The sequence below is a fragment of the Arachis hypogaea genome, chromosome 14, assembly GCF_003086295.3.
Source record: "Arachis hypogaea cultivar Tifrunner chromosome 14, arahy.Tifrunner.gnm2.J5K5, whole genome shotgun sequence".
Lineage (NCBI taxonomy): Eukaryota > Viridiplantae > Streptophyta > Magnoliopsida > Fabales > Fabaceae > Arachis > Arachis hypogaea.
The window spans coordinates 138,218,178-138,240,827 of NC_092049.1; the positions used below are offsets into that span (position 1 = coordinate 138,218,178).

Genomic DNA, 22,650 nt, shown 5'->3' on the forward strand with positions numbered 1-22,650 from the left:
ATATTAAGGTGAACAAGAAAGGGAGAATTGTCTTGGAACACCATAGAAGCGAAGAACTAGGAGTTTAGAGGGAACCGTTGGAGTTGGGATGGGATGCAGTGGTGATGATGCCACACGGGTTACGGGAGACAGAGCATGATAAGGATAGAAAGGGAATTTCCGTTAGAATTTGGATGAGTGGCATGAGGATTTTTTGAAAAACGCGAACGGCTAATTATATGGTGTACCCGACAATTATAGTGAGTGCGAAATTTATGGGATCTCAAATAATTAGTAACGAAACAATCTCTGAAAGAACGAAGTCTTTGATATATAGCGATAAATGGAAAGAAGGGACTGATTTGGTGTTGAATAAAAGTTTAATTAGGGCTGGGGTTGAAGCATATAAGGCCCAATATGTTAGTGGGGTGCGGCGGCGAAGTGGTTGTGTGGTGCGTTTTAAAAGGGCCTCCTTGTTGGCTACTGCGGACGACAGTGAAGAGAGGGGCGTGGCTGATCATGAAGTTCGCGAAGGGATTGATGCCATGGTGAACAGCATTGACGAGGCAGATCTGGAAGCAGCGTGGAAGACCGCTGCTGGCGGTGGAGGTGATAATGTCTGCGCTGAGTTTGATGGCGTGGAGGGTAGGGAGGAGCGTGAAGCCCCTAATGCACCCGACAAGTAGAATCAAGCCGGGAAGGAGATTGGCGGTGCAGAAAATTGTCCGAACAGCACAGCAAAAAAAAAAAAAAAACATTCCACCAAGTGTAGTAAATGATATACATGCTAGTTTGGACGGGAGTGGTATGTAGCATGTTGGCATATGTTTAATGAAAGATGATGCAATGCATGATTCAGATTTCGAGGATGAGAATACAGTGGTGGAAAAAACTGGATTAGAGGATGAAGGGTCTGTAAGGAACTTGGAAGATTCGGAGGAGTCAGAGCAAGATGCAGACGGTGAAACTAATTAAGATGAGTACGAAGGAAATTGAGATAAAGATATGGCTAAAAACAGGGCTGGATGGGATCTGTGGCCGAATCAAGAGCTATTTTATATGACGAGGATGAAGACATTATGGCTATTCTCAAAGCTCAGAATGAAGTATTGACACAAAAAGAAGGCAAGCAAAACAGAAAGAGAAAGCAAGAAGGAGCCGCCCCAAAAACTCGAATAAGGTGTGTAATAAAATTTTTAAATAATTTTTAGTTCGTGGCATGTGAAGGTCTTAGGGAGTGTTAGAAAGTGGAGAATGTTAAAAAAAAAATTAGTGTAAAAATAATGTGAATATGTTAGGATTGATAGAGACAAAGAAGGCGGTGATTACTAAGTTTAATGTAGTGCAAATTTGGGATAATGATGCAGTAGGTTAGGAATTTGTGGGATCGAAAAGTGCTTCCGGAGGTTTATTAATAATGTGAGATGATATGATGTTTAGGTTGAGTAATTGTTACAAAGGGGAGAGATGGTTGTGTATAAAAGAAAAATTGACAAACAATAATTTTTATTGTGCAGTTTGCTTGGTGTATGGTGTGCATACAAGAGAGGAGAAATTTGCTGTGTGGGAAGAGTTGAGTTTTTTATCGGGAGTGTGTCAAGTTCCTCTTTGCTACATGAGTTACTTCAATGTGGTTGTGCAATTGGAAGAAAGGAAGGGGGCTAGTGTGTTAACAGCAACATCAGAAAACTTTAAAACACAGATACAGGATATGGAATTAGTGGATATAGAATTGAATGACCATAAGTTTACGTGGTTCAGGGATCAATCATCCAGTCGAATTGATAGAATGTTGGTGAGCTTGAAATGGGTCGAGAAGTTTTCTGAGACATAGCTTAGAGGTGGCCCAAGAGGTTTATCTGATTATTGTTCGCTGTTAATGGAAAATAGTAGAATGAAAGGGGGTACGAGGCCGTTCCAAAGTTTAGACTCTTGGTTTACACATGAAGGATTTCTCCGAATGGTGAAGGAGGAATGGCGAGGTTTAGGGGACATTCATTTTACTGAAAAGTTAAAGGCGTTGACGATACCTTTGAGTAGATGGCATAAGGAGAATTTTAGTGATATGGAGTTGAGGATTTAGAAACTGGAGGATGAAATCAGGAAAGTAGATGAGTTGGTTAGTGATGGGGCTTATCAAGGAATATTGGAAGCAAGAAGAAGGGCCCTTGTTAGCTGCGGTAAGAAATGGTACATTAGGAAGGAACTACATTGGAAGCAGATGTCAAGGTCTTGGCATGCTAAGCACATGGACAAGAATACTAGATATTTCCATAACTTAGCCTTAGCAAGAAGAAGGAGCAATCGGCTTGATGCTTTAGTAATAAATGAAAGATTGATGAGAAATCAAGTCAGAATCAAGATTGTTATCCGGGACTTTTACAAAAGCTTGTATCATCAGGAAGTGTCGCCATTGATAGGTTTTCAGGATGGACTAGTTAATCGGATTCCGGATGAGGAGGTTGCAGAATCGGAGAGGATGTCATCGGTTGATGAGATAAAGGATGCAGTATGAGATTGTGAGTCGTCTAAGACTCCTGGTTGTGATGGGTACAATATAAACTTCATTAAGAAGTGTTGAAGAGATATCGGGTCAGACTTCACTACAGCTGTCATGGATTTCTTTCAGTCTGCTACTCTCCCAAGGGATTCTAATGTCACATGGGTGGCTTTGGCTCCAAAGTTTGTTGGAGCTGAGGAGATTAAGGATATTCGGCCGATAAACATGGTAGGATGTGTGTATAAGGTCATATTGAAGGTGTTAGTTCAGAGAATGAGGATGGTAATGCCAGGATTGGTTAGGGAGACTCAAAGTGCTTTTGTGAAAGGAAGAAAAATCCATGACGGGTCTTTGATTGCGTGTGAAACTGTGCAGTGGCTAAAGATGAAAAAGAAGAGCTCGGCGATAATTAAGTTGGATTTTCAAAAAGCCTATGATAGAGTAAGGTGGAGCTTTGTGGATATTGTACTTCAGAAGATGAGATTTGGGCAAAATTAGAGAGGGTGGATTAAGGAATGTGTTTGCACAACATCAATGTCGATTCTGATAAATAGCTCACCATCTAGATCGTTTAAGATGGAATGAGGCTTACGACAGGGCGATTCTCTTTTTCCATTCCTATTTGTTCTTGTTGTTGATGTCCTCCATAGGATGGTAGGAGGGACAGTTAGAAATGGCAGGATTGCTTCTCTGTTGGTTGGGTAGGACAATGTTGCATTGTCTCATTTGCAATTCGCGGACGATACCATACTATTCTGCTCTCAGGAAGAGATATCTATCAAAAACTACAAGCGACTCTTGCGGTGCTTTGAGCTGATGTCTGGCCTGAGCATTAATTTTGATAAATCTAGTTTGATTTCGATTAATTGTGAGTAGGAGTAGTCACGAAGGATGTGTAGATTGTTGGAGTGTAAAAAAGCTTCGTTGCTAGTTAAATATCTTAGCTTTTTTTGGGAGCGAATCCGAGGTTAGTCAAGACTTGAAAACTGATAATAGATAAAGTTGAAGAGAAGTCAGCTTGTGAAAAACAAAAACGCTTAATAAAACTGATAAATTGGTCCTCATCAAATCTCTGCTGAATAGTGTGACAGTTTATTACCTCATCTTATATAAGATACCCAGAGCAGTGATATAGAAGTTAATTTTCTTGCAGAGAAAGTTCTTGTGGAGTAAGGAGGATGACAATCATGTGTTACCATTGGTGAGTTGGGATATTATCCAAGCCCCAAAAAAGCTAGGAGGTCTCGGAGTGGGTGATACAGTCATTCGAAATACAGCTCTCTTATTCAAGTGTGGTGGAGATTTTCAAAAGAAGATTATCCATTATAGAAGAAAATTGTACGCTCCTATAATGATTTGAATCCAAACATTGTTCTCTCTTGTCAACCTGTGCCATAGAAAAGAGGCTCATGGAAGGATATATGCCAGTTACAGATAAAGGAGCAACAGGTGAGAGACAATATGATCAGAGGATTATCTTTAAAAGTAGGAGAAGGTAAAAGAATTTGCTTTTAGGAAGATAATTGACTACTATGTAGTATGCTGAAGTTAGTCTTTTCAAGGCTTTTCTCAGTTTCAAACTAAAGCGGATCAGTAACAGGAGATTGTGGGTTCTGGGATGGATTAGAGTGGATATAGAATTTTCAATGGAGAAGACAATTATTCTAATGGTAGTTGGAGTTAGTTAATCAACTACACGTAGTCCTTCAATGAGTCATATTAACACATGGAAGAGAGGACCAACTAATGTGGAAATTTGATAAATTAGGAGTCTATTTTACTACTTTATTTGTGCAGGTTTTGCAGGTTAAACTATTACCGAAAGATATTACAAGTTACAATTTTTCTAGTTCTATTTGGAAGGGTTTGATCCCACTACGAATTGAGTTGTTCACCTAATTTGTGTTAGTGAACAAAGTCAATGCTAAAGAGAGATTAAGTAAATTTAGTGTCATTGATAAAAATGATACTATTTATGTTTTATGTAAACAGGATACAGAGAATGATTACCACTTGTTTATTGGTTGTGAGTTTACTTGATAGGTGTAATGTACTTAGTTGTGTCCCTATAATAAACCATGGTGTATTTCAGATTCAATTAAGCAACATTTTGAGATTTAGACAGGTGCACTTGTAAGAAAGAAAAAACAAAAAACATAACAGATAGTTGATTAATTTTTTTACTATCATTTAGAGTACTTGTTTGAAAAGAAATAACAATTTTTAAGAATTATGGAACAAATATTACAAAAATAGTCAACAAATTGATTAGGAGTTACAAAGAGTAAAATAATATTTAATCTTTTAGATTGTTAATAGCATTGTCAAAGATGATTAAAAATTAATTTATTTTATCTGTCTAGTACTTTTATATTGATACTCCACTTTGATAGGTTGAACTTTTTGTTTCAAAAGAAAATTTGATAATAGAAGCAGACTAATTAATCAAAACAAAAACAAGTTATGATAATCCTATTACATTCATAACAGCCAAAGCAGTAGAAATGAATAGGAGTACAAAGCAAAACATCTGTAAAATAAACATAGATCCTCCTACTTTCCCATAATTTATACCTCTTTTTATGTCAACTACTATGGGTAAAAAGCAAAGGAGGTGTAAAGAACCAAAAAAGGAAAATAGATCTTACAAAAAATAATAAAGAATCCTCAAATTTAACCCATATTGCAGTGTTTGTAAAACTTGATCAATGATCTTGTTTGTTCCTATGCCACCACAGCAGGCATGTCCTTGAGCCAAGCATCAAGTGGCTTACCAATTGAGTAAACAATGAATCCAATATCACGCAACTTATCAGCATCAACAATGTTTCTTCCATCAAAAACAAATGCTGGCTTCTGCATGTTCTCATAGATCCTCTGGTAATCAAGGGTCTTGAACTCATCCCACTCAGTAAGAATGCAGATTCCATGTGCATCCTTTGTGGCTTCATATGCATCCCAAACCACACTCACTTTCTTCACGGTAGAAGGACTAGTCGGCTGCAAGTGGATCGGATGGTCCCAATCGAACTTGTTCATCGACAGATCCCTCTGGATTTGGTCCTCGGTTACCTGTGGATCATATATGCTTAGGTTGGCCTTGTCGCCAAGTAGCCCCTTGCACACGTCAATGGCCGGGGTCTCCCTTGTGTCACCGGTATCTTTCTTGAAGGCGAATCCAAGAATGGCAACCTTCTTGCTTGAGACAGTGTTGAACATGGATGAGACTACACGGTTCACGAACCGGCTCTTCTGGTAATCATTGATCTTGATGACTTGCTTCCAGTACTCGGCCACCTCAGGAAGGCCGTTGCACTCGCAGATGTAGACAAGGTTCAGGATATCCTTCTGGAAGCAGGATCCACCAAATCCAACACTGGCATTGAGGAACTTGGGTCCAATTCTTGTGTCAGTACCGACAGCAAAGGACACCTGCTGGATATTTGCCCCGGTAGCCTCGCAAAGCGCCGACATTGCATTAACAGATGAAATCCTCTGCGCCAAGAAGGCATTGGCAGCAAGCTTAGACAGCTCAGCAGACCACAGGTTAGTGGTTAGGATTCTCTCTTCAGGGACCCAGTGAGCATAAACTTCCTTCAATGTTTGGAGAGCTTTCTGGCCTTCTGGGGTCTCCCGGCCACCGATAAGGACACGGTCTGGCTTGAAAAGGTCTTCGATTGCAGTTCCCTCAGCAAGGAATTCCGGGTTTGACAGGATCTGGAACTTGATTCCCTTGCTATTGTGAGTCAAAATTTTCTCTATAGCCTCAGCAGTCTTGACAGGGACAGTGGATTTCTCAACAACGATTTTGTCTGACTTTGAGACATCAGCAATCATGCGAGCAGCGCTCTCCCAATAGGTCAAATCGGCTGCTTTGCCGGCTCCAAGACCCTGAGTTTTCGTTGGGGTGTTGACGGAGACAAACACAATGTCAGCCTCAAACACATGCTTTTCAACATCAGTGCTAAAGAAGAGGTTCCTGCCGCGGCATTCCTTCACAACTGCATCAAGGCCGGGCTCATAGATGGGAAGCTGGTCGCTATTCCAGGCTGCAATACGGGGTTTGGAGATATCGACAACAGCGACTTCAATGGATGGGCACTTCAGTGCAATGACTGCCATTGTAGGACCCCCAACATATCCAGCACCAATGCAGCAAATCTTCACCATTCTTTCTTTCTAAATTGCCTAACCACATAACGATTGCGAAACAGATCAGTAAGATCATAATCAAGCCAAAGAAGCCATTAACAATTTTCATAGCAATCATTTCACATCTAGTTCTACTAATGCAGCATAATACAGACTCTATTGAAAACTTTTCAACTGTAACAAACATGGACAACAACATGCTTAATGCTTATGCCTTAAAAGAGTGCAAGACTTAATAAGTTTAGGAACAAGTCACATGAAGAATAAGCCAATTATCAATAACTTCACATCATGGAGGTTCCATGAAATCTGAGATTATCTTCATTTTTAACAATCTTAAGCAGAAACAACAAGTGATTTCAAATTGTAGATTGCCTTTGTTTTAAGAATAGACAGAAAAATGAACAACATAACATGTTACGTAAAATTAGCTAGAAGTTAAAAAATGCAATGATTCGGATCAGTAAATACCAAAATTAAGAAGACAGAAACCAGATCAAGCATGAGTAGAGAAGATCCACATAAAAGAGGAAACTTGAAAGTGATGACATGAAAGAATCCAGATCTAACACACGCATGCAAATTTGAATGCTTGGTGATTTGATAGTAAAGCTTAAGCAATTAGCATGAATAAAGAAAAAGCAGATCTAGCTACAACTGAAGAATCATGAGCTAAATGCACTTGATTACTGAATTCAATGCAAACCACCTCGAATTCCAACAGATCCATTGTTAATTTTCCTTAAACCAAATTCACAACACAAAACCACCGACAAATAACATACGATACATTTGAATCAAGCTCAAAAATTGAACAACAGAACAACATAGATAACTGAATATAGCAGAAACAGATCTAAGTATTTCAGTGAAAAACATAAACCCACCAATCAAAACATAAGAATCACACATACACGTAACGAAAAAACAGAACTTTCAAACGAAGAATGTGTAATCCAACAAGAAGGGGCATAAAAAAACGAACTTTGGCATAAGACACAAGGAAAACACCAAATGGGGCATCAAGATTTTACCTTGAGAGATGAATGATGGACCCTTTTGACTAAGAAACAGAGCAGAAGAGGAAGAAGAAGAAAAAAGAACGATTTTTGTGGTGATGTGTAAGAAGTGAAGAGCATGAGAAAGCTTATATATACCCAACGAAAATCTGGGCTCTGGGACCCCAATGTGTTATTACCAAAAAGGACATGCTTCCCGGTCGGTGCCAAGAACCTTTCTCTATTTTGCTGTAATTTTTTGTTAGTTAGAAGTTAGAACATAGAACATATATTCTATGATTTATTTCTGATATGGGATCATATTTTATTTTGTTTGGTGTGAAAAAAATGTATTTTTTTTTTTTATGTTTATCACTATGTGTAATATAACAACTACTTTTTTTTTTACCAAAGATAGGAGACTCGAACCTGCAACCTCTTAATTGAGTATGGGAAACTATGTCATTTAAGCTATTACTCATTCGCTAATATAACAACTACTTATAATTTAATAAATCTTTGGAATTATTAAAATGTGCATAGTATTATTATGTAAGTACCTTTTATGCATGTGTAATGTGTTGAATATATAATATATAATTTGATGAATTTGAATATTCAATTCTCAATATTTGATTCACGTAGAACACTTTAGGATTATTATTTTAGTTATATTATATTATTATATATTTACATACGAACATTTTAATATCTTACAAGTTATACAATAAATATATAAAGCATGCCATTCATTTTAAAATATTTGTGAACAAAATTATTTTGTAGCATATAACCAATGAATTATATAATTCAAATAACATAGTCTCACCATATTTACCTAAAAAATCGCAATTTTAAATTTCTCTATCTTTGATAAAAAAAAAATTATAGCATATAACATCATAGAATATTTCATAGTATTGTAATTGATGAATGAAATAAAAGTATACACAAAGCAAATATTAGAAATTTAGAATTACATTCTTAAATACATGTTTAACCAAAATTTTCATAGAAAAGAAGTTTAATATAATTATGCAAATAAATCATATGATGATATTATTTTTTGTTAGTCATAGGGAACGGGCAAATATGGAAATTTAGATGAGTTTACGGAAAAGCCCATGGATTTGATTGTTTACTTTGCATATTGTAACTGTAATGCAACTGGCAAATATGGGTTTACAGCTTCTTCGCGCGTTCCACGCGTTTTTTTTATTTTTTATTTTTTTTTCTGAGTGTCAACTTCAATTTCAAGCATCACAAAAAATGAAAAAAAAAATAATAATAACGATTTTGCCATTTGCCACCTTCCAAGAAGAACCTCCCATCATGTTTCACTATTTATTCTATATATTCATTTCTATTTAACTTAATATTATTATTGTCAGAATAAAATTCCCTTTCATGTGATTTCTCCACTTTTTAAATTGTTGAAACTTTGATGGTTAATAACTTCTATAATCTTTTTGTTTCTCTCTTTTGAGTTGTACGTAACTTTAGAATTCCGATTTTGAATATTATATTGTATTAATTGGAACCATAAGCATAAAGCATATGCAATAAAAGGTTGTACCTTAAGCAAGGGAATGAAGGAATAATGGAAAATGCATCATTAGATTTACCTAATGTGAGATTCAAGTAAAGATCTCAAGTTTTAAGTCTCTCGTAAAATGTGGAAAAAGCAAATATAATATAAAAAAAAAATACAAATCAAAATATCAAATTGCCAAAAAATGAGAAGGAAAATTAATCATAAGAACTTTTGTGGTGTATGGGATGGGATGGGAAATGAAATGAAAGACCACTTTTTTTGTTTTTTGGTAGAAAGGGGTTTGAGTTTGACCATTCAAATAAATTACATAGGGATCTTTTTTTTTTTTGTGTAAAAATGCATCAAAGACACCAAAAAAAAAAAAATCACAAATTGCATAATTATAAATGGTTTGTAGAATTATATTCACCGGTCTTATTTCCCCCTCTTTCAACATAACAAGAAATATATCCATATTTTGTTGAGCCTATTTTCTTGTAAATATTACATTAACCACAATTTTCTCTCAAATTTTATTTCTTTTAAAATATAAATTAAGACACACATGTATAACATTTTAAATGGATTGAATAATCAGTTTACTCATTTAGTTAAATAATTATAAATTTTTTTTATTTTATCTTATATATATAATAATTTATTTATCAACAAAAAAAACTTAAATAAAATTTCGATTCACAACAAATTAATTATTAACCTATCTAATTAAAAAATGTTATAAAAAAAATAATAATAAGAATATTCTTAGATACCTCTAGAAATAGGATTAAAGGCAAATCAATGAAAAGCATTCATTAGTGACATGATACAAGTCCTTGGATTATTTTCATTTGGCTATTCCATCAATTATATTTAGTGATTGAAAATTTGTCACTTATACAAACAATGCTTAACAAAATATCATGTCCTTTTCTTTTCCTTTATAAAATTAAAGATTATAATAATAATATATGAATAGGTTGTAATTTGTTCTTTTCCTTTCTATTTCATTCTAAAGTAACAGTTTTTAAATCATCAAATTCTGAATATAATTATTGAGAGGGAGAAGAGGAGCAGAATTTTTCATGTGCGTTTAGGTATTGACCAAAATGATTATAGTACTTCCTTTGCTATTAAAGTAGATGGTGCAATCTTCAAATCTAAGAATGGACTTTGCTTCAGAAGTTAGGAAATAAATATTTGAGTGCAATTGAAGCTACAAAAGAAGAAAAAATATTACCAATTTTCTCGATAACAAAAATCTTAGAAAAAAAATATCTTTGAAGTTTGAACAGTCTTAGTGAATGAATTTTCTATTTTTTCTTAATAACAGAAAAATGCATTCTTTATATTCCTTATTGCCACTTTCTTTGTTTTTCTTTGAAAAAGATATACAAAATTATGTGCCAATTTTAGTGAAATGTCTTTATAACATTTCTAAATTCTCGTGGTTTTTATATAACTTTTTTTCTTTTTATAATAAACAGAGATATTTTTATTGTTGGATAGATTTGGTAATGGACCAAACATAAAATCTATGGACTTGTCTCACATTTTCAACAAGTGTTAGGCCATTGACCACATTCATGGCTTAATTAATGTAATCATATGCAATTGGACCACAAATGAAGCCTAAAAGTTCAGAAAATTTGTATGATTATCACCTAATTAGCTTAGACTTAAGGCCCTTTTTTCTTGGTCTAAGTCCCAAAGGCCTACATAAGCTTGCTTCATCACCAACTATTTAGTAAATTGGGCATGTATGGTCCAAGTCCACACTAGAGAGGCAGGAAGGGGAAAAAATGCTGATAGTGTAAAATGTCTTCAAAAACTATATACCCAAACAAACATCAAATTAGCTTTGTAATCTTTATTATTAAAAGAATAAAGTATCGTTTTTGTTCTAAGGGATAAATTCTATTTGTGTCCTTAACGTTTAAATCGTCCTATTTGTATCCCTAACGTTTGTAAAAGTGATTCGATGTTATCCTGCCATCAATTACACATCATAAACGCTTTAGTTTGAGTTTTAAAAATCTCTTCTTGAAGTTAGAATACAAATGTCTGGGATAGATTTGATGATCTACTCCGAAAAATAGCTCATCAAATGTTGAAACTAATTCCTACATTTATATAATTCACTTTTCTAAGGACATAATTGAATCTAAACACAAATAGTGGGTATAATATTAAAATCGAACACATTCAAGTGAGACCTAATTGAGAATGAATACATCCAAGTGAGAATAATTGAAAAATATAATCTGATTTGTTAGTATAATTGATAGTAAGATAATATTGAATCACTTTTATAAACGTTAAGGATACAAATATGACGATTTAAACGTTAGAGACACAAATAGGACTTACCCCAAACGTAAGGATAAAAACGATACTTTACTCTTATTAAAAATAAAAAAATAAAAACCAACACAAGTTTTTGGCAAAGATAAATGAGAGTCTGTGTCTCTTAATCATTTTTTTGAGATTCTATACTTACTTCTGGATAGGAATGTAGCTTGTTTGCTTGGAAAGATTCTTCACTTTGTACTTCTTATTAGTCTACTTAAACAAATATAAGGAGTTCAAATATTGTCTTGTGTATAAATTAAAAAACCAAAAAATAAATAAAAAGTGATCTTTTTAATTTTATTTTGTTCTCTCATCTTAATGCTTTACCGGCTAAATTGCATAATTTATTAATAATTTCGTTATATTTATACTTTTCATAATAGACATTATCTTAAGATCGATTTTTTTTAGCAATTAATAATATTCATATTTTTATACGAATATTAAGAATATTTGTTGTATGAATGATATTATCTGTCTAATAAATCAATATTAATGGATAATTTTTTGAAAACTTTGCACTTGTAATGCAATATTGCTTTGTAAATTGACTAAATTCATATATTTCTTTTACCATATATTTTTTTTAGGAAAAAAAAATCATATGAATGACATGAATAATAATTGGCAAAGAAAATGGAAAACTAGCCGTTAACAAAGAGAGCCTTGCGTTCAACGTTCCAATCTTTTGTTTCTCTTCTTCTTCACTTCACAAAACACCAAACAAACAAACATTCACAACGCACAGATTTCACGAACTACTCTCTCTATTTTCTTCTTCCTGCATCGCCCAACCCTAACCCTAAACCCTAATCCACCCCTTCCTTCTCCGGTGGATTTTCCGATGGATACAGCCACCAATAATCCCGCCGCACCAATAACCACTCCAGCCAAGGGTTTCCGATCAAAGAATCAAGAACCCTCCAAATATTCCGAAAATGTCAACCCTAACAGTAATACCACTCCATTTTCCAAACCCTTATCCAATCCTTGTGGTTCTTCTTCTTCTCCTTCTCCTTCACCTGTTGTGAAGAAATCGTGTTCCAAGTCACAGAGGAAGCCACAATCCTCAGCAGCAAAGGAGGGTGTTGTGAATTCCGTGAATTCCGTTCAGAAGAACAAGATCAGGCAGAGGAAGTTCGTTGTTGCAAAGAAGAATAAGAACAAGAAGTTCGAGGGGAGTGGTGGCGATGGTGATAAGGGTTCAAACTCAACGCTGTCGTTTTGCAAGTGCAAAGAGAGCAACAAGAACAACAAGTGTCTCTGTGTGGCTTACCAGAATCTCAGGAAGTCACAGGAAGAGTTCTTCAAGAACAAGCAAGCACAAGAACAAGGGCAAGATCAAGAAGATGGAGCTGCTGAGATTGAGAGAGAGATCATCGAAGAAGAACAACGACAACAAGAAGAAGCCATAGGAGAGGATTGTGGTGGATTGGGGAGTGTTGTTGATTTGGCTGTGAAGAGGAGGAGGGAGAAGTTGATGGACGAAGCAAGGAAGAGTGTTCCTGAAGCTGGGCCTGGCAAGGTGATGCATTTGGTCAAGGCATTTGAGAAGCTTCTAACTGTTTCCACCACTGGAAAGAAAGATCAGGATCAGGATCAGGATCAAATGGCCGAGGCGGCGCTGGCGGAAGAACAGGAGCCACGAGAGAAAGAGGAGAATAAGGTGAAGAGAAAGGTTATGAGATGGGCACTGCCAGGGTTGCCACTTCCTAATGATGCAACTGAAAGAACTCAGGAAGTGTCTGGTTGTTCTTCATTTTGCCCGCCACAGGCGATTCTCACATCCGAGAGCCTTGGCTTGAATCCGAAGGCTTCAGTTTCGTCTTCATGGGATAGCAGCCGTGGAAGGTTTGACAATAACTGACAACTACAATTCCAAAATTCTTGTTTGATATATAAATGATATATAGATGTGTGTGCAAAATGATATATATGTATCTATGTTATACTACTTATTTAATAATAGTATGTATTTGTTTGTGTTGATGTTTGTTATACTTTTTATTCAAACTGCAGTGTATCTAACAGGACTTCTAATGGAGGTAGAAGAAGCAGAAGAAATGTAAGTCTTCTGGTTGGTTACCTTTTCTGGAGCAAAAAATGAAGATTTGATTAAAATGAGGGTTTTCTAAATTTGAATTGAATGGATTTGCTTTTTCAGAGTTTGGAATCAACTAGCACCTTTGGGGGAAGCAGGTGGAAGAAGAAGCAGCAGCTGAAAGTCACCAGCCAAAAACCATTCAAGCTAAGAACTGAGGTAATGCCTATTCTGATGCAACAAATTGATTGATTGAATCATTTTTCCATTGATTTTTGAATTGGATAATGACATGGATATTGTAATTCAATGCAGGAAAGAGGGAAGGTGAAAGAGGAAGAATTTGTGAAGAAGATACATGAAATGATGACAGAGGAAGAGAAGCAAAGGATACCAATAGCCCAAGGGCTTCCATGGACAACAGATGAACCTGAGGTGGTGGCCATTTTGCTCTCAAAATCTTGTGTTCAGTTCACAACTCATACTTTTTCCATTTCAGTGACATGCTTGCATTTGCTATAGCCTGTATTGAGTTACTCAACTATCTTCTGTGCTAATATTTCAGTGTTTGGTAAAGCCTCCTGTCAAAGAAATCACACAGCCGATTGACCTGCAGCTTCACAGTGATGTGCGGGCAATGGATCGTGCTGAGTTTGATCATCAGGTACCAACTCTTCTTATTTTCATTTGTTTAATTTTGCTTCATTAAGTGTAATATTGTGTCATGAGCAGCATCATTGTAAATGCTGGATCCATATTTCATAGATTTGTCGCTACTGCGAGCATCTTTCATTTTTAGAAAAATACAAATCGGTAGACAATAGAACACTGTTTGATAAATGTTGAACCATTCATGAACAATTTAGGTTGCAGAAAAATTGAGTTTGATAGAGCAGTACAAATTGGAGAAGGAGAGGCAACAAAAGGTACTCCTATTACTATTCAGATAACTCCTGTGCTAATCTACCATTGACATAACTAACTCCTTTCGTTAAATGATGGTTCTTTGTATGTAACTACAGATGGCAGAAGAAGAAGAAATCAAAAGGTTAAGGAGGGAGCTTGTTCCAAAAGCACAACCGATGCCTTATTTTGATAGGCCTTTTATTCCAAGGAGGTAAGGGTTGATATAGTCCTATGATGATTTAGCAATCTAAAGAGACATACAATCGAAAAAACTCATTTGAATGTATCTCTGACATTAGTTTGTTTTGCCTTGTACAAGGTCTGTGAAGAATCCAACAATACCTAAAGAGCCCCAGTTTCACATACCACACCACAAAAAGATCAAGTGTAGCTTATCCTATTCGAGCGATTTGAGTCCATAAATCTGCAAATTTTATTTTGTTAATAATAATAATAACTGAATGTGTTCTTTTCAGTCGTCCTGTGAACAATATTCAATTTTCTTCACGGAGCGCAACCAATGTAGTTGCATTCTTTTCAGTCATCCTATTGATTTGGCCTTGGTCCACTGTATTGTAGTTATCTTTGTACAGTGTTAAATTGATATATATGCCTCCAACCTTTTTTAAGGAAATAAAAGTTCAAGATGAATCATCATCATCAATTCCCATTTGAGAAATGATAACGGATTTCACTACAACACCATACACTCGGGACATTTAATTTTTCTTTATAGATTTAAGAGCAATTTGATAGTCACGGATATTCAATCAAATTTACTATTTATTTTGTTCTTTTCTCAAACTTCTGATACTCCAGTTCAAGATCCAATTTTTGTAATATATTCCTTCAAAATTAAACCAAAATGCACAACTCTTTTAATCAAAATAACTCCATCTGTTTCGGTCTTACACGGGATAACTCGGTAATTTTAAACAAAAGCCTCACCAAAAACTTCCAAACTAGAATGGATACAGACAGGTGAAAAAAAAAAAAAAGATATTGTCTCCAGAGCAAAATTAAATCCTAGTAGAGGGCCACCATCTGTTCTCAATAGTATGATGCCATTCTCAAGGAGCAACCATCTCAAGGAGCAACCACAATTCTCCCAGCAACTTGGTCAAGATCCCTCCGTCCGTTTGAAGTTATTCTCCTACCCCTGAAATACAAAAAGCATATGTTCATTCTTATGTTCTTTTGTGTTTAATGAAGAAATAACATAAAAAAATGAAGTGTTGAGGCAGACTGTTGCATCGCAACACAACTTACCCTTTAGGATCAACCTCAATAATGGTCATGCTTTCCAGCTGTTGCAAAATGTGTCTAGCAATAGCACCACTGCTCTCGCAGAAATGTGGGGGGCGGCTTCCATTCCTCTGGCTACCACCATAAATCCTCTTGAAAGCACCAACACCAAGACCGCCTCTCAGATAGATCTTTCTTGCCATAGAAGCTGTAATGAAAATTGAACTAAATCAATCTAAAACTATGTAAAAAAAGCAGGGTTTATGAAACAGTATAGGCAAACACAAAAACTCATACTAGCACATGTACAATCAAGTACACTAGGAACCTTACCTGCTCTAATAAAGTACCAATCAGGATCATAGGGAGCAAGCTCTTTAAACCTAGCAGTTTTTACAAGATCTGTCCATTCAGGAAGCTCCATCTGTACATGTTCAAGAGCAAGATACAAAAATTCTATGAGGAAACACAGGAGTGATTGTCTAAATTAAACTAGCAATCCAACACATATAAAAGGATTATCTAAACAAAAATATGCTTTTGGCAACTACATTAAGTTAATTGACCATCATAGAAGCACCACAAATTGGATCATTCTGTCTAGGAGAATAAAAGGCCTTATGGATAATTACACATCCAAAAGTTTCAGCTACACCAATCAAAGTTATCCACAGTACACATCCTAAGTTCAACTAACATCGTTATAAGATAATGTGCAATTTAAGCACATAATTTGTTAAAAAGGAGTCTTGAGAGATTTTGAAAGTGACATTAGCAGTAATTATTATCGACAAAAGCAGATTTTTTTCTCCCAGAATAAAATGACTAAAAAAAGGAACTGAAAATTGGAGAAATAAAAAGAAAAAAAAGGACTCTTTGGAGAATAACAAGAAGCAAAATCAGGACTTTCGAGGACCCCATTAAGTGGCATAAAATATGTTTCGTTTTTGTTAGTAGATTAGGAACTAGAAAGCGAAAAGTGTGATTTACCTTGCCAGAACGCTTAAGGTGAGAAGCGTAAGCTTTAACAAACTCGTGAGGAGAGACATCCTTCACTGTCCTCGAAGTTGCCATGGCCGAATCAGAGTGTGTGGCATCAACAAAGTTTCTTCCTTTCTTTCAGATTCGTATTTATATGAATCAAAATTGGGTTAGTTAGGGTTTTCCTTTCATTATTGTACCTAACTTTCTGTTATTTTTTTTTTCTCTGTTCGAGTATTTGACCCACTTTGGTAATTGGTATTTACAATTGGGCTTGTGTTCACAATTTTAGGCCTCACCAATTCTACTTAATAGCAAAAACATTATTGAAAAGAATATTTCGTGACAATATAATATTAGATAATTTGGTAAAATTGTTTTACGTGATTAGTGTAAATTTATTTTTTTATTAAGAGTAAAGTATCGTTTTTGTCCTTAACGTTTGGGGTAAGTTCTATTTGTGTTTCTAACATTTAAATCGTCCTATTTGTATCCTTAATGTTTATAAAAGTGATTCAATGTTATCCTACTGTCAATTATACTAATAAATCAGATTATATTTTTCAATTATTCTCACTTAGATGTATTCATTCTCACTTGAATGTGTTCGATTTTAATATTATACCCACTATTTATGTTTAGATTCAATTATGTTCCTAGAAAAGTGAATTATGTAAATGTTGTAGGAATTAGTTTCAACATTTGATGAGCTATTTTTTGGAGTAGATCGTCGATTTTATTCGAGACATTTGTATTCTAACTTCAAGAAGAGATTTTTAAAACTCAAACTAAAGCGCCATGATTTAAATATTAGGGATACAAATAGGACGATTTAAACGTTAGGGACACAAATAAAATTTACCCCAAACATTGGAGACAAAAATAATACTTTACTCTTTTATTAAACACTATGTTTGACCCAAAAAAAAAGTATTATATGTTATAGTCAGAATATTTTGAAAAAACACTACTGAGATCAATATAAAATATTTATTAGCTATAAAAAATATTATTTAATACTAAAATCATTATAAAAATTAATGATCGTATATATATAATATATATAATTTAATTTATTTTTAATATATATTTTTATAATAATTATTATTTTAATAATTAATTTTAGCATACATTTAACCTAGTTATTAATTGGATAATGATTCTGTCCAAGTATTATAAAGACATAGATACGTGAAAGCTATGTATCTAACATGTAACATCATATAAAAAATGGAAAATAATATAGGTGAATGCTATAGTGTTTTTAATATTGTGCCTAAATTATTAAAAAAATAAATAGATAATATTTGATAAATTTTAAAATAATTTTTTATTTTAAATATTTTATTTTATATTTAAAAAAAATTAAACCATTTAAATAGCACAACAAAAATATCATAAAATTCACCAATAATATAATGTAATGGGTGTTACTTGATGCATGATAAATTGATACTATTATTATTATATATTTAAATTTTTTTATAAATTAAGTCTAATTAAATTAAATAATAAGACTTAGAAAATTAGAATAGTGCTAGTTATAATTGATTTTATTATATTAGACTAATTTAATTAAATTTAGTTAACAAAAAGACTTAGATATATAGTATTATTCTTACTTAAATATATTTAATAATATGTTTAAATTAAAAGTTAACTAAATCAATTAAATAACACCATGAGCAATAATTAAACTAGTATAAATAAAGATACGTCTCTTTAGTTCTCTCTTTTCTTTACTACTTGATTAAGGAAATTAATGAATTCTTTTGATAGTATTAAATAAAAATTTAAGCTAGCGATTTCTAGCTTTCTCTAAGAAAAAGAGACGACAAATGCGAAAGCCAGTGAGCTAGCAAAGGTAGGATTTTATTGTTCCAAGTTAGTTGAAAGTTGAAACCGTGACGCTGATGTTTTCTTCCCTTTTCATTGGAATCATCGAAACCAAAGCCACACACTGTTAAAACCAGTGTTCCTCCTTCGTAGTTTCCATCATTCATTGCAAGCTTTTCTCCATTTCCTCGCACACCATTCTCCATTCCTTCTTCGACCTCATCGCCACAAAGAATCCTTATATTCTCGCTCACCCACTTCGCTAGATCACACTGTCATTTGAGCTCAGCAGCTAAAAAAAAATCGGTTTTTGATTTGTGGGGTTTGTTCAAAATGGCGTCTTTCACTATCCCTTGTCCCAAGTGTCTCTCTTTTTCACATTTGGGATTGAACTCTCAGACCACCCAACGGAACATGCACGTGGCTGGGTTGGAATTGAAGAAATCCCAGTCATTTGGATCTTTGGTTTGTGATTCAAACTCAATTGGGGTTCAGGTATGTGTGATTTGTTCTGATTCCAAATGTGATTGTTTTTTGCTCCTTTGTCGTGCCTGGTTTATGTAGATTACATGTTTGAGATTTTGATTCTATGGTTTTGAAGCTGAAAATGTAGCTATAGAATGTTCAATTTTGATTATATTCTATCACCTTCAATTTCAATAGTGAAGGTTTGAAGCCTTGATTTGAAGGTAAGAAGAGATAGTTTTCAAGTTTATTGGCTGAATTAAGAAATTTGGGTGCCGTGCAGTTAACTTGTTTCTTTTTTAGCATTTATCAGTTGTTACTTGTTGTCTATGTTCTCATTTTAGCAATTCTATTGTGTTTGGCATAAATTAGTGTGACCCATTATCAGTGTCTTTTCCACATTGAGACTCCTTTACTTTTGGAAATTAAAAAAGGTAACTAACTTTTCTTTGATATAAAAGGTTAAAGGGTGAAGCTTTTAACATATTTTGACATATTGTTATGATCCTTTAAATCAGGTGTCTGAATGTTCATGAAGGAATAGGAATATCAATATAGCTAGTTTATTTTGACACATAATTTATTGCTAAGCATAAAAGGCTTACTCTCACATTTGGAAACTGTAGACCTAAAGAATCATAACAATATGTAATGCAAGGATACAGTTCTGTTAGTAGGTGATAAATGTTTCTGCTAAGACTATTTCCTGTATTTGAAAGCATTATATCATGAAGCTTCCCATCATTATTGGGTTTACATTTCTAATATGCACATTTGTGATGTAGATTTCTATTAATTTTTATGCTTATGTAATGTGTATAATATAGTTCCGCTTTTTTTTTTTTCATTCTTTTTTTAGCACTAGAATTACACTATTTCAATTATATTTGATGGACGTGGATTGCATTTGTGAATGAAAGCACATAGGTCACTACAGACATAGTTTAGTGATGAGTTTCTAATGTGCTTAAAACTGAAGAAATGGTATACACCAAAGTATTTTCAGCTTTTTTACTTTTTATGTTTTATTTTTTTCTTTTAATCATTCAATACTACAATAAACTAGTGTCAGAGGTTTTGTATCTATACTTTTCCTCCTGATTATTTAAATACTCAATTGTTAATGCCATGTCATGCAGTGCCTTAATACGAAGAAATTTTCTGCCTTGAAGTGTCAAGCACAGCCTAAAGAGGTCAGTTCAGATCAAGTTTCTGTTCGAATGAAAATTGTCACAAGAGGGTGCTAATCCATCTGTGCAAATTAGTTCTTATATAAGATTGAATTACGATTAGCACCAATGCTGCTTTGCATATTGTAGGTTGTTACTCTTGAAAATTCTTCAAACTCTGCACCTGCACTTGTCAATGGACCTATACCTGCTTCATCAAAAGAGAAAGACGACGAAAACAGGAAACCTTCTGGGCCAAGCACTTTTGCAGATCCAGCTTCCATGTCTGCATTCATGAATCAAGTTTCAGACCTTGTAAAGTAAGACTATACGCCACATGCTGTGTAGACTCGTATGTTGACATTTTTGTTCTCTTATGAACATTAGGCTTTGCAATATTTCTAAATACTTATATAATATTATTTTCATGGGAAGACTTGTGGATTCTAGAGATATCGTTGAGCTACAACTTAAGCAGGCCGACTGCGAGCTCATGATAAGGAAAAAGGAAGCTTTGGAGCCTCCACCGGCCATGGTAGCTCCGGTGTCTTTTCCTTATCCTACATATCCTTCTATGCCTTCACCACCGCCACCAGCTGCTGCTGCTGTTGCTCCTGCAAGCGCTGCGCCTTCCAAAGCAGCACCTGCCTTACCACCACCTGCAAAAGCAAGCAGGTCATCTCATCCACCCCTGAAATGTCCAATGGCTGGGACCTTTTATCGTAGTCCAGCACCTGGTGAACCGCCATTTGTCAAGGTATGTGTCAACATGACTGTATAAACAAATGTGATTTAGATATTGCACTTCTTTCAAGGTGCCATTAGCCCATTATACAAATAGACTACTAGATTTAGAACTAATTATTACCATGTTTACATAATTGGTAGCCTCATTTCATTCTTGATCTTTCAGGTGGGAGATAAGGTGCAGAAAGGGCAGGTTGTTTGCATTGTTGAGGCTATGAAACTGATGAATGAAATTGAGGTATTTGTGTTGTCCCTTTATAGCTCTGTTTCAAAATAACTGTCAATTTAAACAAAGTGGAAAAATTAGTGTATCAAGAGTTCAGGACAATTGATGACTTTGTTCAAATTGATGATTATTTTGAAATGGAAGGAATATTTTATTCTTCTAATGTGTTTAATAATAATATTATCATTGTTTGGCTTCTCATTTATTCTGGAGATTTGTTGAATCATTATATAGATTAATATAATTCTACATAGATATATACATAAACTCATGTAGTCCAATATAACCAAAACTCTTAAATTCTTCTGTCTCCTCATTCTTTGCTTCCCAGGCTGATCAATCTGGAACAATAACTGAGATAATTGCCGAGGATGGCAAACCAGTCAGCGTCGACACGGTAAGTGCACGCACTCTCTCTCTCTCTCTCTCTCCGAACTTTGTACATCATTTGTCTAACTGAGTTTGTTGTGGTCCATGTAGCCTCTTTTGGTAATAGTACCATGAGTACCAGGAAAAAAGAGAGCTTAATTTGGTTGGAGCTGTGGGAAACTACATTGCTAGATAACATGTCTGGCACTACATGATTTAAATTATTCATTATTATTGTTCAGAAATTTCTTGTGTGATAATGTTTTTTCCTACTTTTAAGGAAAATTCACTCTGTCCGTTTATTCAGAAAGACATTTTAGACATAAGAGCCACATCACTGTCCAATAACACTTTCTTCTTTTACTATTTATTGGTTTATGTCAATTCATTAACTTGATGTCTTGTATTAATGTATTCAACTATTATACTTACACAGATTACTATGATACAAAAATAGTGAAAGGTTTGAATCTTGTATAGAATTAGTAGGGGTGGCAAGCGGGGAAGTCAGTTCCATCCCGCCAAAAGCCCGCCCCGCCTTGCGTTATTGAGGCGGTCTTTTTTTTTTTTTTTGGTCAAGATGAGGTGGTTTTGAAATTTCACTCCCCCGCTGTTAAGCGGGGCTGGCGGGCTAAGTTCGCACAAATTTTATTTTTTTATTATTAAATATTAAATAATATAAATTATTAAAAAATATATTAAATAATATATATAATTTTACAATCATTTTAGTAAATTTATAATTTTTAAATTAATAAACATGAAAGACTTTATAATTATAAATATGTAATAAACATAATTTTAAACTAAGTTTTTTGAAACAAAATAATAAAATTAATATTATTCAAAATAAAATAAATATTGTCCAAAATATATAATTAAACATCTACAAATTTAGAACATAATCAATCAAACGTAAAATATAATCCAAAATACTAAATTAGAACATCTTCAATAAAATTCTAAGCCCGGCGAAAAAGTCCGTCCCACCCGCCAAAGCCCACGGTTTAAGCGGTGCGGGTTAAGCGGACTTTTGACGTGTGGCAGTCTCAATTTTTTAATTCGACCCGCCTTTTTTGACGGGTTACATGGGCTGACCCAGCAGATTTAAGTCCGTTTGCCACTCCTATAATTAGGTTTCCTTTGATAA

General features: G+C 34.4%; 4 protein-coding genes across 4 annotated transcripts; 2 read left to right on the top strand and 2 right to left on the bottom strand.

Moving 5' to 3' along the window:
* Positions 1 to 4,879: 4,879 nt before the first annotated feature.
* Positions 4,880 to 7,923, bottom strand: LOC112744548 (UDP-glucose 6-dehydrogenase 1). Its single transcript, XM_025794213.3, has 2 exons — positions 7,666 to 7,923; positions 4,880 to 6,667 (listed from the first exon to the last, which is right to left on the bottom strand). The coding sequence occupies exon 2, from the start codon at positions 6,647 to 6,649 to the stop codon at positions 5,204 to 5,206; it is 1,446 nt and encodes a 481-aa protein (XP_025649998.1). The 5' UTR covers positions 6,650 to 6,667; positions 7,666 to 7,923; the 3' UTR covers positions 4,880 to 5,203.
* A 4,281-nt stretch (positions 7,924 to 12,204) lies between these two features.
* On the top strand, positions 12,205 to 15,141 carry LOC112743363 (microtubule-destabilizing protein 60). The gene is made up of 8 exons (XM_025792574.3): positions 12,205 to 13,366; positions 13,535 to 13,580; positions 13,680 to 13,775; positions 13,872 to 13,991; positions 14,122 to 14,220; positions 14,423 to 14,482; positions 14,579 to 14,673; positions 14,782 to 15,141. The coding sequence occupies exons 1-8, from the start codon at positions 12,360 to 12,362 to the stop codon at positions 14,882 to 14,884; spliced, it is 1,626 nt and encodes a 541-aa protein (XP_025648359.1). The 5' UTR covers positions 12,205 to 12,359; the 3' UTR covers positions 14,885 to 15,141.
* A 176-nt stretch (positions 15,142 to 15,317) lies between these two features.
* LOC112744549 (small ribosomal subunit protein eS19z) lies at positions 15,318 to 16,975 on the bottom strand. The gene is made up of 4 exons (XM_025794214.3): positions 16,698 to 16,975; positions 16,041 to 16,131; positions 15,732 to 15,915; positions 15,318 to 15,621 (listed from the first exon to the last, which is right to left on the bottom strand). The coding sequence occupies exons 1-4, from the start codon at positions 16,779 to 16,781 to the stop codon at positions 15,549 to 15,551; spliced, it is 432 nt and encodes a 143-aa protein (XP_025649999.1). The 5' UTR covers positions 16,782 to 16,975; the 3' UTR covers positions 15,318 to 15,548.
* Positions 16,976 to 18,462: 1,487 nt separating this feature from the next.
* Positions 18,463 to 21,954, top strand: LOC112744550 (biotin carboxyl carrier protein of acetyl-CoA carboxylase 1, chloroplastic). The gene is made up of 7 exons (XM_025794215.3): positions 18,463 to 19,019; positions 20,129 to 20,182; positions 20,309 to 20,478; positions 20,594 to 20,915; positions 21,072 to 21,143; positions 21,463 to 21,528; positions 21,612 to 21,954. The coding sequence occupies exons 1-7, from the start codon at positions 18,858 to 18,860 to the stop codon at positions 21,633 to 21,635; spliced, it is 870 nt and encodes a 289-aa protein (XP_025650000.1). The 5' UTR covers positions 18,463 to 18,857; the 3' UTR covers positions 21,636 to 21,954.
* The last annotated feature ends 696 nt before the right edge of the window (positions 21,955 to 22,650 follow it).

Excerpts from the sequence above, each read along its gene's own strand:
- LOC112744548 (XM_025794213.3), bottom strand. The coding sequence starts at position 6,649 with ATGGTGAAGATTTGCTGCATTGGTGCTGGATATGTTGGGGGTCCTACA.
- LOC112744549 (XM_025794214.3), bottom strand. The coding sequence starts at position 16,781 with ATGGCAACTTCGAGGACAGTGAAGGATGTCTCTCCTCACGAGTTTGTT. Across the intron at positions 16,132-16,697 it reads ACCTTAAGCGTTCTGGCAAG|ATGGAGCTTCCTGAATGGAC; the intron begins GTAAATCACACT and ends GAACATGTACAG. Across the intron at positions 15,916-16,040 it reads TTGGTACTTTATTAGAGCAG|CTTCTATGGCAAGAAAGATC; the intron begins GTAAGGTTCCTA and ends TTTTCATTACAG.
- LOC112743363 (XM_025792574.3), top strand. The coding sequence starts at position 12,360 with ATGGATACAGCCACCAATAATCCCGCCGCACCAATAACCACTCCAGCC. Across the intron at positions 13,367-13,534 it reads TGGGATAGCAGCCGTGGAAG|TGTATCTAACAGGACTTCTA; the intron begins GTTTGACAATAA and ends TTCAAACTGCAG. Across the intron at positions 14,221-14,422 it reads GTGCTGAGTTTGATCATCAG|GTTGCAGAAAAATTGAGTTT; the intron begins GTACCAACTCTT and ends TGAACAATTTAG.
- LOC112744550 (XM_025794215.3), top strand. The coding sequence starts at position 18,858 with ATGGCGTCTTTCACTATCCCTTGTCCCAAGTGTCTCTCTTTTTCACAT. Across the intron at positions 19,020-20,128 it reads CAAACTCAATTGGGGTTCAG|TGCCTTAATACGAAGAAATT; the intron begins GTATGTGTGATT and ends CATGTCATGCAG. Across the intron at positions 21,144-21,462 it reads AACTGATGAATGAAATTGAG|GCTGATCAATCTGGAACAAT; the intron begins GTATTTGTGTTG and ends TTTGCTTCCCAG.